At 64.7% G+C, this 14,382-nt stretch overlaps 1 protein-coding gene across 5 annotated transcripts in view; it reads right to left on the bottom strand.

Moving 5' to 3' along the window:
- CASZ1 (castor zinc finger 1) overlaps nucleotides 1–14,382 on the bottom strand; it is a 139,034-nt gene that overhangs the window by 15,194 nt on the left and 109,458 nt on the right. For 4 of the 5 annotated variants that reach the window (XM_072751221.1, XM_072751224.1, XM_072751220.1 and 1 more), the window contains 5 exons: nucleotides 7,545–8,021; nucleotides 3,904–4,738; nucleotides 2,939–3,007; nucleotides 1,419–1,509; nucleotides 547–711 (listed from right to left, as the gene is read on the bottom strand). In XM_072751221.1, coding sequence (XP_072607322.1) covers nucleotides 547–711; nucleotides 1,419–1,509; nucleotides 2,939–3,007; nucleotides 3,904–4,738; nucleotides 7,545–8,021 — 1,637 coding nt within the window. The remainder of the gene's footprint in view (nucleotides 1–546; nucleotides 712–1,418; nucleotides 1,510–2,938; nucleotides 3,008–3,903; nucleotides 4,739–7,544; nucleotides 8,022–14,382) is intronic. The other variant, XM_072751222.1, reaches the window with a different exon arrangement.

The following is a 14,382-nucleotide window of genomic DNA, read 5'->3' as shown; positions in this document are numbered from 1 at the left end:
CCCCACCCCAGCTGGGCCAAGGCAGGCAACGTTGCCATATTGAGTAAAAACCAGTGGAATCTGAGCACTCTTGAAGGCTGGGCTGTGCCAGTGTCTGCACCATCTCAGGGCCCGGAGAGCAAGCCCCCCTCTCCTCCCGGCCCCGGCTGTTCCACGGAGCCCATAACAACCCCCTGACAAATACCGGGGGAGGCGCGCCGGCTGCTATTTGCAACCCCAAGTCGCTCCCCCTGGACCTGACACCTTGAAAAAGCCCAGACTCTGCGTGGCATTAAAACAGAGAATTAAACAAAAACCTCCTCAGGAACCATTTGCAATTCTGCTCTTGGTGTTAAAGCCTGAAAAATGTCGGTCTGTATAAACAGCTCCCTGAATTTCACCCGCACCAAGTATGGCCATGGGGACAGCCCCGCCCTGGCCCGCCAGCCACTGCCCACGCCTGCGCCCCCCGTGCCGGGCCAGGAGACAGGGAGGCCCCTCGCCCGAGGCCGTGTCCCCCACCGCGCCCCAACCCCGGCCTCCCTGCCCTGGGAGCACGAGGGGCACCTGCATGCAGTGGTAGTGGGTGCTCTTCCCGTTGAGGTGGCAGCCGTGGTAGTAGACGCTGCAGTCGTCCAGCGGGCTGAAGCGCATGAAGCCATGCTGGAGGGAGTTGTCGCGTTTCTTGTGCATGTTGTAGTGTCGGATCACATCCTGCTTGCTCGTGAACCTCTGCGGGAGACAGCTGCGTGGGTGGGGGCCGGGCCAGCCACCTGCCCCGAGCACTGGGCCTCGCCCTCCCCGTAAGCACTCCTGCTCCTGGAGGGCCCCAGGCCAGCACAGGGCACCAGACACGGAGCGATTCAGAGGGTTCCGGAGCCACGGACCCGGCCCTGACCTCCTGCCAGGCTCCCAGTGGTCACGCCCAGGAGCAAAGAAGCCGAATCAGGCCGGGCCCCTCAGACCCAGATTCCAATGGCTGAGAACTCAGGTTGCCCGGGACCACACGCGGGCTGTGCCAGCTTGGGCTCCTTGGTGAGCGAGAGGGGACAGCCCGCACTCCTCTCTTATTGACCCGCCCCGTGCTCCCCAGGGGAGGCCCTGACCCTAAGTCACAGTCTGAGCCTCAGGGTTATCCTGTTAGAGGGGGCAGGACTACCGCCCTCATGAGGACACCAGGAGGGGTCAGGTAAGGTGCCGACGCCTGCTGGCCTGGCCCTGGGGCCAGGCAGGCTCCCTGGGAGGGGAGCTCCAATTACCATCCCAGGGATGCAGATGGCTCCAGATCCCATCAGATGCCTATTCAGCTGCTAGATTTCTGGGTTCTCTGCCTGCTTGAGTTAAGCTCAGGCAGCCTGAGTGGAACCGAGCACCCCCACCCCGCTTCTGAGGAGCCCCTCTCAGGGGCAGGGGCTGGGCAGGCACCCACTGGGTCCTACCTGGTAGTTACACTCGGGGTCCAGGCAATGGTAGTGTTCTCGGTACTGGTAGGCGCAGTGGATGTGGCCGCAGTGCTGACTGCCCGAGAACCTGCAGGGAGGACGGTGAGCTCAGGCCTCTCCGGGCAGCAGCCCCAGGAGGACTCTTCCCAGGCCCCTGGCCAGAGCAGCCAAGAAATTCTTTGTCCATTCACCGGGACAGTGTCCCTGGGAAACAAGGGGCTCTGGGGCGGAGGAGGGGCAGGTAGTCCATGGGGTCAAGTGTCAGAAACCTGAGGAGGCCAGGGGGAGTGACTGCTCCTGCGGGGAATCCTCGAGCCACTGAACTGCAGACCTGTCTCCCTGTCCTGGGAATGAGGGCCCACTGAGGCACACGGGCCTAGCACCAAGGTGGAGAGGAAGAAGCTGGGGTGGGCCAGAGGTCAGAGCAGAGACAGGCGCAGAGGCCTGGGGCAGGCGGGCAGTGAGGCCCCGCTGCCTATCCTGCAGGTGCCGCCCGTGGGCCCCCCGGGTGCTAAGCCAGGTGCTGGAGATGCAGGCTGGGAGGGCCCGGCTGCTGAGAGGCGTTAAAGCCTCTGTCTGTCCTGGGCTTTCCTGACACTTGAAACAGCCCAGGGTTATGAATTTTTAAAGCACAGCATCTGTTCGGCTTCCTGCGGCAGGGAGCGTGCTCTCCAGCCGACTCCGCAGCCAATAGCCCCACGCTGCCTGACCGCTGCCCGCCGCCCAGGAAACCCCGTGCCTTGCCTGGGCCCCGAGGCCGCGGGGGCATGCATGTGTCTTGGTGACGGCTGCTCTGGGGAGAGCCCACAACCAGGGAGAAGGCTGGCCTCAGACTGCAGGGCAGGGGCGGACACCCCCACTTGCAAACACACATTTACATCGAAGCTGCCAAACGGGCCATCTGCTGAGGCCCTAATAATAATGATAATAATAATAACAGAGAGAACGGAGCAAAGCTAAAAAGACAGGGAGGGATGGGAAGAACCTAGAAGGTCAGGAGAAAGACGAGGCCGGGAGCGGCCCCTGCCCTGTGCCGCCTGGTCAGAAGCCGGCCCTCGGCGGCCTGACTTGGGGAGTCTGCGGAGGGGAGGTGCTTCACCTGCCTTAAAAATGTTCAGGAGCCGGTCTGGAGTCGGGCGGCGAGGATCAAGGCCTGGCCCAGGGAGCACACTGAGGCCGGAGAGGACACCTGCCCACACACCCCATGCCGTTCTGCGCTGGCCCGCATCCCACCGAGGCTCTGTGTCCACTGTGGTGGGACCCTGGGCTCACCTGCGACCAGGCCCTGCCGAGGGCTTGAGGGTGTGTGGCCCAGACCACATCAAGGGGGCAGACCCCAAGGGACTCTGAGACGGGGCGCAGATAGACCCTCGGGTGATCTGAGGGCATGAGTGCAGGGGGGGGAAGCAGCAGGCCCCCCGGACTGGCCGTCACACGCACCTACAGTCCCACAGGCCCCAGGCTTCCTGGCACCACCCCACTTTCTCTCCGGGGCAGTCTCCGCCCCAGGGGCCTACCTGGCGATATATTTCTGGTAAATGTTTACATCTTCGGTGACAGCTGGTTTATCTGTGGGCAATCCATTCCTGGCGAGAGACACAGGGCACAGCTGATTAGCGGAGGGTAGCCTCACGCCCCGGGAGCGGCTGGGGGCAGCTCTCTGCCCTGGGGCCCTGGGGCCCTGGGGCCCTGGCCCTTCCTTCTCTTGCTCTGTCGTGTCCTGAGGCTCCTCCTCAGTTATGGGCCTGACGGGCGTCCAGCAGGCTAGGAAGCCCTGAAGCTGGGGCCTGACCCCCGTTGCACGCTGGGAAGCCCCCAGGGGAAGGGGCGAGAGCTGTGCCAAGCACAAGCGGTTAGCTGGTCAGAAACCTGCTCCCCCAGCTCCAAAGCCAGCGGGTAGCTCCCTAGGTCAACTCCTAGGATTTGGGCTCTGCCTCAAGTGGGGGTGGGGGGTGGGGAGGGCCTCTCCCAGCCCCACACAACTGAGCCACAGGTAATTTTACCATTGCCTGGGGGTTAGCAATGAGTGTGGCCAGCCCCACCCCAGACTCCTGCCTTCTCAGGCTGCCTTCCCCAGGGCCCAGGCTTTCAACCGGGGGAGCCAAGGTCACCAGGGTGGAGCCAGAGCCCCTAACTCAGACCTGGGCTGCCCCAGCCCCGCTCAAGGCTGCCTCTGAGGCAGAGAGCGCCTGTCACTGGCAAATGGGGGTCACAGTAGTGCCCGGCGTGTGTGTCAGCAGATGAGCACATGCACAGAAGCATGCGGTATGTGAGAGCGAGTGTGCATGCAGCAAGACATCCGGTCCACACCCCGGGCATGAGCGAGTGTGTGTGTGTGTGTGGATGGGAACCTGAGCGTATGTTAACCGGGGTGCGTGCTGGACATGCATAAGGTAGGACGGGCTTCGGAGGCAGAGACGTGGGCCTCCCTTCCTGGCGACCCTAGGCCCGGGCCCCGGGCTCGGGATGGGGGGTGCCTTACTTGACGGTGGAGACAGTCCCCGTGGTGATGGAGTCTGTTTTGGAGAAGGTCGACTTCAGGTACTCGGGAGTGTTGAAAGGCAGGGAGGCAGGTGGCTCAGGTCCCGGCCCGGGGGCGCTGGGAGCGCTGGGCATGCTGGGGAGGGACGCAGGAGCCAGGCTGGGGGTGGGCGGAGCCTTGGCGGGACCTGGTTTCTGGATGGCTCTGACATCGTACTTGGAGGGGCGCCCCACCTTGCCGGTCTTGAAGGCGATGGCCCCGCCCATGTCGGGGCTGCCCTCCCCGGGCTTGAAGAGGTGTAGGTATTTGACATTCTCCAGGTCGTACTTGGATGGCTTCTTATAGGTGCTCCCATTCTGGGGCCGCAGGTTCTCGCCTGTCTTCAGTTTCTGGATGAAGAAGTCGTACTTGGAGGCGCGGGCCACCAGGCCCTGCATGGGGACACTGCTATGGGAGGGCAGGGGCAGGATGGTGGCCTTGGTCTCCAGGTGAGCTGTGCTGCTGGGCAGCCGCAGGCCGGGCAGGGGCCCCACAACCTCCTTGCCCGCCCGCTCCTCGGCCTTGCTGCTGTGGGCTGGCCAGGAGAGCTGCTCGCCGGCCTTGAGCTTGCGGATGTACTCCTCGTATTTGGAGAAGCGTGCCCGCTTGCTGAGGGCGTCCTCGGAGGCGGGAAGCACGGAGGAGGTGGCCACCTCGGGGGTGGAGCCCGCGTGCAGCTTCTCGAAGCTGATCTTCCTGGCCAGCTCGTCCCTCGTGTTCTGGTCGTCGTAGCCGAACATGCCAAGGAACTCGGTCATGGTGGAGGCAGCGTAGTCCCGGAGCGAGGAGGCCTCTCCTGCGGCATGGGGAGAGCCAGTCACCCCTGGGAGGCAGCAGGGTCGCCAAGGGGTGGGGGGCACCCCTCCCATGAGCCGCCACCCACAGAGGGAGGAGGCTGGCATGGGGAGGGGGCGGAGCACGACATGATCTATGGACATTTGGCTCACTTGTTAGGTTTTACGACTCTTAAATTAATTTGTTTAAAAAAAAAGTAATTAATACCGGGGTAAAATAAAACGAGTTCATCAATGCCAGGAAAATCAATTTCCTAAATGTTCTGGCCGATGGCTTTTCAGTACATTAAACAAAGTTTCATAAATGTCTCCTCTCTCTCGCCTTGGCCTAATATGAAAGAGAAGTCACTTTACTGGAAGTAAGGCCAGATCCCAACCTGCCTCCAGGGCTGGGGTGACACAGGGGCTGGGGACAGGAGCGATATGGGGCGGCGGGCAGTCGGGGGGGAACCCCCGGGGGGTGGACACGGTCGGGGCGGGACTGGCTGAGCCCACCTGCATGGAGGACTCTCCCGGACCCTCCAGGTGGACACGCAGCCCCTCGTCCCCGGAGGTGGAGGGCCTGCCCCAGCATCCCCAGGAGCTGGCCTCTTGTCTCCCCACCAGCCCCCCCCCCCCACGGTTGCTGAGGGCCCCAGGGAACAGGGCTGAGGGGGCAGGAGCCCTGCCAGCACCTTCACCCAGACTCACTTGGGGCTGCTCGCCCCAGGGGAGGGTCATGCTGTGGGGAACCCTACAAGCCTCCTCCCGTCATCCTGGAGCTCTGGGTACGGAAGGTCACCCTGGGGAGAGGGTTGGGGCTTGAGATGCTGGCCTCGCCAGCCCTGGCCGCGGACTGACTGTGGCCTCACCGAGATCCTGGAGCGACATCCCCGCTGGGACATGAGCAAACACACGTGCGCACACCCTGGCCACCCTCGCAGGTCCACAAACCACCCCAGACCCTACATGTGTCTCCCAGGATGAGTCTCATGATGGTGGAGGTAAGACGACCCCACTCTGCCAGGGGGGTTCCTGTGGAGACCTGCCTCCTTGCGCACACAGCACACGTGTGGGGCCCCGGTGTACACAGGTGTGCTCACTCCCGTGCAGACACTGACACCTCCTACGTGCCATGCCCCGCTTGGGGGGCAGGCGTGCACGGGGGAGAGGCCCCCGTAGGCCTCAGGGACACGCGTGTTTCCTCCACGGTCGCCTGAGCCAGCAAAGCAGGGCGCGCTCAGAGCAGCAGGACCCCAGGCTGCGAGTCCTCAGGGCTCCGTAGGGGAGGGCGCAGCCCACGAAGGGCTGGGAAGCCCAGGACCCATGGGGGTCACCTCCTGACCTGCATCCCAGCCCACGGGGTCTAGTAAGGAGAGGACAGTCGCAGGCAGCACCTGGCACCCCAGGTGGGCAGACGGCCGTTCCCTGGAGCGGGGTGGCTGGGGGGGGGGGCGCCGACCTGCCCTCAGGTCACGTTGGGCTGGGGGCCCGGCCTGGGAGGAGTGGGCGCTGGCTGCGAGAGTCAGTGGTTCAGGGACCAGGGAAAGGGGCTAAAAATAGCAGGAGGCAGCTGGCCCTCACTATATATGGCAGAGAGGAGGCTCAGAAGGGCAGGCGGCTCAGAGGAGGGAGGGGGCCCGGCGGGGGTCTGGGGCAGCCCAGAGGCCTGCACGCGCGTGAGCCCCCGGCCCCGAGGAGGGGTCTGCGCCTGGTGGGCGGCGAGGGCTCCGGCGGCTTCTCCCTGGTGCCCAGGGCGGACTGGACGGGGTCCCAGGGCGCCTCCAGCCTGGGGAGCAGCGCCGGGGGCAGTTCCAGCCCGGCCCCTACGTCCCAGCTGTCCTCCTGGGGAGAGCGAGGCCAGCAGCAGGGCAGAGCGGGGCCCCGACGGACCACCGCCGGTCCCCGTCCCTCCCTCCCCTCTGGCTCAGCACAATCACCTTGTGTCTGGGAACGGCAAGGGCTTTTCCTATCAGAGGAAACTGAAGGTCACACTTTTCCTCATTGATCTTGCAATGTTTGTTAATTACTCTGTCACTGATGTGGCGAAGGATAATTAAACAGCTCTGTTTATATCTTATATGCATAATTATGTGGCTGCGCAGGGCTCCCCGCGCAGGGATGAGATGCGCCCCTCGCTGCAGGGGAAGGGGTCGGGGAGCAGGCAGGGGAGCTCGGGGACCCACGCACAGGCCTGAGGGAGGCTGGGAGCCAGAGCCGGGACCCCGGACCCGGGGTTCCACCCTAGCGCTGGTGACCCCTGTCCCCCCGAGGCTGCAGGCCCTCCCCGTGCAGTGGAAGGAGCTCTGGGCAGCTCTGAGTCTAAGGACAAGGAGGCAGTGGAGGGCCGGGCCTCGGCCACCTCGTGGGAAGAGGTCAACCAGAGGAGCATGCCCGGGGCAGGTGGGTGTAACGGGATATGCACACTGGCCGGCTGGGGCCATCCTGCGGCCCTTGTGCCCCAGCCCGAGGTCCCGCGGGGGGGCAGCCAGTGTCCCTGGGAAGGGGACGGCTTCCAGGAGAGGGCTGGGGCGGGTGGGTGAGCAGGCCCAGCCTGGAGCTCCGCTCTGCGCTCCTGGGGCCCACCGGCCCCCGCAGGCTCCCCTGACGTAGGTGTGGGCACCGTAGTCTATCCTCATCCGTTGCTTCCCCGGACCCACTGTGCGCACGGCCGCCCCCAGCCCGCACACACCTGGGAAGCTACGCTCCACCCCTAGCAAGTCTCCCCTGTTCTTGCCGTGGCCCCAGGATCCCCCCTCTCCCGCTGGGCCCCCCACGGCATCATGCCCTCTGCCCCTCCGTCCACCAGCCCGGGCGGCCAACACCTACCTGAGGCCTGCTTGGTGGCGGGGCCGCTGTCGTCCTTGGAGGCCGCGCCATCGGACTCCTTCTCCTCGGCCACGGCGCTGCCATCCTTGGGGGGCTCCTCGCCGTGGTCCTCCTCGTCGCTGCAGCCCTGGGGCTGCACCATGTAGACGCCCTCGGGGGGCAGCTCCAGGCCCTCACGGACGATCCGCCCCAGGCCAGGTGCGGGCGCGGGCTCCTCGCTGTACTCGCCGTTGACCCACTTCTCGATCACCGCGCGCCTCTTGTCCTCCTCGCTGCGGGCACCCCGGGCCACGCCGGCCTCCCGGTCCCGCGGCCGCAGCGGGCTGCCCTCGGCCTGGGGGCCTGCGTCGGCCGCCTTCTCCACCACCACCTGGCGGCTCAGCTTGGCGCAGATGGCGTTCAGCTTCAGGCCGCCTTTGCGCTTGGCCGCCATCGCGGGCTTGCCTGCGGGCGGGTCGGTGCACCGGGTGCCTTCAGCTGCGGGCGTGGACGGAGGGGTCAGAGCCCAGCCCTCCGGGAGCGCCCCCCCACCCCCTGACCCCAGGGCCCCGCAGCCTGCCTGCCCCCCCCAGCCCGTGAGCCCCAGGGGCCAGGCTCGCCCCGCGCCCCGCGCTCCAGGCCCCGCACCAGGGCGGGTGTGTGCGAGGAGGCTCAAGGACACACCAACGGCCCATCTTCCAACACGAGGGGCTGGCTCCTCCTGAGCACCTGGTCTGGTTCCTGGAAGCCCCTCCTACACCCGTTCCCTAAACTCCTCTTCCGAGAGGCAGGCCAGGCGTGATCCCGGGCAGAGGAGGGGGCACGCAAGGACCCTGAGGCACGTTCGCAGGCCTGCTCTAGCCGTGAGCCCGCCGCCCCGCGAGCCGCCCCACGCCAGCCTCCTGCCTTCTGGCCCGGCCACAGGTGGCTGGCACCCTCCCCACCTGAGCATCTCAGGCACCAGAACCAGTGCCCGGGCCCCACCGACTCCCACCTCTGCTCCCCAGACAGCCCCGAGGTCTCCTCCGGCTCCCCCAGCCACCCGGGCCCTCTGAAGGCCTCTGTTTTTCCTCAGTCCCGTCCTCTCTGGCCATTTCCTGTCCCCAAGCCTCAGCGAGGGCCGTTCAAGGGCAGAGCACCTCACGGTCCCGGGAGAGCCGCCCGTCCCTGTCCGGGGACCTCACTCGGCGTCCTTGGGGCCTGGCTGACTCTGGGAAGCCCATTCCCAGCCTGGAGAAGCCGCAGCTGGAGCAGGCTGGGGTTCCTCAGACCCCACAGAGGGCACAAAAGCTGTAGCATTGGTGCCTAAGTCCCGAAAGTGATCCCTAACTAGGCTGCCCGGGGTCTTGGCGCCTCCTCACGGCTGCCGAGTGGGGCACCCAGGCCAAGGGTGGACGCACGTACACATTTGTGTCTGTCTTCTGTCCTGCACCTCTCCGTCACTTAGCCCCGATGTGTGCCAGCCCCTGCGGTGGGCCCGGCAGACAGGCTCAGCCACCCCACAGGGGGCCTGCTGGCCTCTCGCGTGTCCCTCAGCGGAGGAACGTGCACGTCTGAGTATCCACCCACAGTGGTCAAAAGGCCGAGTGAGGGCAGGGGCTCTGCTCCCAGGGCCGAGGGCTATGGGGCTTCCCTCTGATGGGTCAATGCCCTGAAAACCCCCACACCTGGAAGCGCCCGGAGGGCCCCCCTGCCCAGACGGGCTGGCTACACTGCCCGCCCACAGGAGACCGGCTTGTACGCACGGGTGCTTGTACGACGCCCGGCAGCCATACGTGCCCGAAGCCGGTTGCCTGCGGGGAGCCCGGCCAGCGACCCAGCCCAGGGAGGGAGAGAAGGCTCCTCTGGGCTCTCAGCCTTGCCCAGGCCAGGGGCCCACTCTACAAGTACGCCCGATCTCCGGGTGCGTGCTGCCCACACCCGGGCCTCCAAGCACGGATGCGGCTCTTCTTCGAAGCTCAGTGACGGGTCCCCTAGTCACACCAGCCCCTACCCCTGGGCCAGTTGCCAGGCTTCCTGCAGCAGACCTACAGGCAGCGGGCCTCACCTGGCCCCCTTCGCCCTGCCCCGGTGGGGAGGGGAGGGGGTAGTCGGGGAGCCTGCTCTATTTTTACCAGGAGGAGGTAAGCAGCCAAGTGTGTATGGCAGACAGCAAATGGATCTATAAATATTTATCCCAAGGAAGAGGGAAGCAGAAGCTCCCAGGGCTGCACTTGCTGCTGGTGACACCCCCTCCCTGGGCTCCCACCCATCCTGGAGCCTCCCGCCACTGGGGCCCACCCAGTCCAGCCCACCCTCTCCTGGTCTCAGCCGTGGGCCCGGCTCTGTCCCTCCTGGGCCCCCACCAGCTGTGATGCAGCTGTGAGCCCAGGGCCCACCCCCAGCCCTCAGGCCCCTTTGCTCCGCCTACACCCCCCACACCTGCCCTCCAGCTGCTGCTCTGCCCCAGCCCACCTGCCTTCCAGATGCTGCCCTCCCTCTGACTCTACTGCTGGTCCCAGGGGTAGAGGTGGAGAAGGCATGTGGGTCTGGGGTGCAGGGCAGGAGGCAGAGGCCAGGGCAGTGGGAGAGAGTATGAAAGAGCGAAGGTCCAAGCCGCCTGCCCACCCGCCTTCCGGCCTACTCCGTGGAGTCCTTCTCCCCCGCCCCCCATCAGGGCCCTGGGACATACAGACTACCCCCCTCGTGGTCTGACCCCAGGCTCCTGGCCATGTAAACATTCCCCCGACTTTCTTCCCTAAAATATAAACGCCGTGGCCAGGCCTCAATGGGAGGAAGCCATCCGTCCCCGGCCCTGTCACTGCCCCCTTTCATCTCCTTCCCGCCACCAGCCTGCCCGCTGCTCTATTTACACTGGACGCTTCCTCTGGGAACAATACTGCCCAGGAGGCAGGCTTGGGCCAGAGGGTGGGAAGGCGAGGGGACTCCTGCGCTGCTTACTCAGGGACGGGCTCCAGAAAGGAGACAAGGGGCAGCTGCGGGGGCCCAGTCCGGCCCCGGGAAAGAGCAGCCAGGCCCTGCAGCCAGGCCACAGGCCCAGGGCCTCTCCTGGCCTCTAGCCTCTGGCCCCGTGGGGTGAGCCTTCGGAGGTGGCACGGCACCAGGGCACAGCCTGGCTCTCCCCCTTGCCAGCTCAGGGCCCTGGGCAGGCTCTCTCCCCGTGAAAGAGCCACGGTAACTGTCAGGGGGGAGGATCCCGGCACACGAGGACCTGGGAGAGGGCGGCTGAGCCCTGGAGGGCCGAGCCGGCAGGTGCAGTGCATATCCAGGCAGGCGATCCCAAGACCTGGAAACCTCATCTGGTCCAGAAGAGAAAGGGGAGAGCGGAGAGGCTGGGGCCCCGGGGGGGGGGGGGGAGGGGGGCAGGCTGCCCACTCAGCAACGAACGGCCCGTCCCAGCTCCCGGGGTCTCCAAGCTCCACCAGACCACCTGCAAGCAGCTCTCCTGGCGGCAGGCAGGGGGACAGAACCCGGAGCTCCTGGTACATCCCTGGGGTCCTATCTCAGGCTGTGCCTCGTGGTGACCCAGTGAGGCAGGTGCCGCCATCATCCCATTCGATACACGAGGCCACCGATCCTGGAACCGCAAAGACGCCCCAGAGCCCGGGCTCACAAGGGCCGCAGGCTGAGCGAGGCACCAGGGCTGCCACCGTGTCCTTAACTCAGGCTCCTGGGTGGGCTGCAGAAGTCCCAGGCCTCTTGGCCCCATGGCCCCCTCACCCCCACTCCTAGTTCCCACAACATGGAGCCCCCTAAAGTGTTAACTGTGATGGGTAAAATGGTGCAGCAGATTGCTACAATAAATAATTTACTGATATTTATAAATATTCAAATCAGCCAGCTTCAGAAATCCAATGACGGGAGGGCCTCGGGAGGAAGGCCCGTTATGGCAGGAATCTCATCACTCCCTCCACAGGCTGAGGAGGCCAGGGCTCCTGCCAGCTGCGGGGGGACGGGGGCTCCTGGGGCTGCACCTGGGCCCTGGCCCCTGATCTCTGGGGACTAAGGGGGTGGGGGCGGCTGGAACCACCGTGCCTGGGCCACCCGTGCTCAAGGGGAGAAGCCCGGGGTCTCAGGCTGCTGGTCCTGCCTTGGGGGGAGCCCCTGGGGGCTGGGCAGGCCTGGCACCCCCACCCCCGCCCCCCTGCCCCGTGAGTAATGTGTTTCGGGGCCGGGCGGCCTGTCAGCTACCAGGCTCCGGGTGCTTTATGGGCCCTGCCTGGTGGCTCTGAACTCCCTGGTAGGAAATAAAGTTCTCCCTCTGCGTCCCTTCTAAACATTTCACTCAGTGGAAACGGTGTTTAAGAAAAATGAGGACATATTTCTTCCTAAGGATGCAGTGTCCCCTCTGGGCAGCCTAACGCCCGCTGTACAGCAGGGGGGGACAGGGGCCAGGCACCCGTCCCCCGGGCTGCGGGTGCTCCGGGGCCCACCTGCCCGCCGCCACGCAGCTCCAGGGCCACAGACGCCGCCAGGCCCAAGTGGCAGGGCAGCTGGCACCCTCTGAGTACCTCCGCCGTGCCAGGGATCACCCTGGGCACTTCACGGTGTCGCCTCCCTGACCCCCGACAGCCCAGGAGGCTTCTGACCTGTCCCCACGTCCAGACGAGGAAGCAGAGCCCAGCGAGCCTGGCAGCTGCCTCCGGTCGCCCAGGGTCAGTACTGCAACTGGACTCCCACGGGGCTCGGGTGTCCAAGGTCCAGCACCCCCACGGCCAGGGGACGGGTGCCTCCATTCTCACGGCCTCCCAATCACCGGGGCGGCAACGATGCAGCCTCCACCCTGTCATCCCTGAGAACTTGCACCTGCCAGGCCACACGCCCCGGCTTTGGGGGGATGTGTCTGCGTCCACTCAACACGAGCTCCCTGTGCCGGCAGGGCCCTGGGCTTATCCTCAGGACACCCTGTGAGCAAGACAGACAGACCGTCCGGGTTCCCGCCATCGCCGCCAGCTCAGATCTGGACCAGGGGCAGACGTTCAAGTCAGTTCAAGCACCAGCACTGTCTGCGAGTCCAGGGGCCACAGGGGCAGCGAGTCTGGGGAGTGAGGAGGGGTCCCTAGAGACCGTGCTGCATCCCCTGCCCCCCAGCCCCCTGACCGTCCCTCCCATCTCTCTCCTCGCCCCCACTGCCAGCCTGTTTTGCGTTCATCGCTTGGTCCCCCATCTTCTCCAGCTGTGACTCCCACCCCCCGCCAGGACCTGTCCCCTAGGAGAGGAGGGTCCTTCTGTCTTGGGCCTGAGCCCACCCCCAGCTCGGAACAGAAGGGCCACCCGGCTTTCGAAGGTGGGAGCAGAGGCTACGGCTCCCCAGGGCTCTTGACCACGCCCCCTGGTCCCCAACAGCTCTGAGACGGGAAGTGGGGGGGCCCCGGCCGCTGAGCCCTACTCACCCCCCTTTGTTTATTTATTTATTATGATTTTTTAGTCCAGTTAAAAGGTTTACTATCCAGACGCGTCTAAGTGGCCTCACTTAGCGTAAGTAACTCTATAAATCAGGGGAACTGTTAGCATCCACCGCACAGGCTGGCTATCAATCTCCCCCAGGTCACAGCCAAACAGGAAGGGGAGAAAAAAAGAGCTACCACCCAGGGGAGATTTAAAACACACACACGGCGCACACATAGACCAAGCACGCGCACACACACTCGGGCGTCTCTGTATTTGTACAATCATGTTATAAGTCACACATGCACATGCAGAGCGGCCCGGAAACTGGCCCTGCTGCCTGTGGTTGTGGTAACAGAGCCCAAACGGGGCTCCTGCGGCCCAGAGGGAGTCAGAGCCCGAGGGAGGGGGCTCCACTCGCTGGGTCCCCACCACTCTACTCTCTGTGGCCCCTGTGCCTGCAAACCCGGAGGACCGTGCTCCCCCCCTTTGCTGTGCCCGAGGTGAGCACTCAGCAGGGAGGTGCAGGCGACCCAGCAGCGGGGCAGTCCCGGCCACGCCCCCAACACACAGGGGACTCCAGGAGGGTGGCACCATCCCGGACTCACCGGCCACCTCAGAGGGAGCCAAGGCCAGGAGAGTGGCCAGAGCTGCCGCCCAGGTGGCCTCGGGGTGCCCCCACCTCTTCACCCCAGCAGGTGTGGCCCCGCATGCGGCCATGAGGACACAGGCCCCAAAGGCTGCAGGCTGCAGGCCTCCCGTGTGGACCCCGAGTGGGGGGACGGCCGGCCGGCCCGCGTCTCCCACCTCGCCCCGAGGCCTCACCCGCCCGCCTGCCCGCTGCATCTCCCGTGAACTCTATTTCTCTTTCCTCTCTGAAAACAACTGAGCTGTAAATACTGTTTAACCTTCTCCCCCCCTCCCCCCACCCCCTCCCCTCCGCACTATAAAAACACAAATATGCCATAACTCAGCCGGCCCGGCCGCCCAGCCTCCAACATGCCCCGCGCCCGGGCCTCTCAGGAAGGTCATTACAAACGACTTTCCGATTCACTGCTCCTGAAATAATTTTGTGTATTAAAACCTGAATCTGCACTTTCTGGGGCCGAAAGCCTCGCTTAATTATGGCGGGTGTCCTTGGGACGGACAGTGATCCTTCACTTGCCAGCCCGCTCCAGCCCTCCGCCCGCCAGCCCGCCCCCCTCCCTGGGCCCAATCTGTTTTCAAAGTGTGTCTGTCCTTTATTAAATTGTTTTCTTTTCCACATTATCAGTTGCCATGGAGACCTCATCTCTCGGATTATTTGAATTTCATTATATCTATTGATTTGGGAGCATTTCATCTTTTTTATTGTTTTTCTGTCAATTTTCAAAACGAATAACCATCTAATTTGCGTCAGTGCTGATTATGTTTGTCCCTCAATAGAGGTCGGCAGCTGCGCTGGGGAAACAAATCAATGAAAAACCATCAT

This window comes from Vulpes vulpes, chromosome 2 (assembly GCF_048418805.1).
Source record: "Vulpes vulpes isolate BD-2025 chromosome 2, VulVul3, whole genome shotgun sequence".
Lineage (NCBI taxonomy): Eukaryota > Metazoa > Chordata > Mammalia > Carnivora > Canidae > Vulpes > Vulpes vulpes.
The sequence above is the reverse complement of the archived record's forward strand: the minus strand, read 5'-3'. Positions and strand labels throughout refer to the sequence as shown.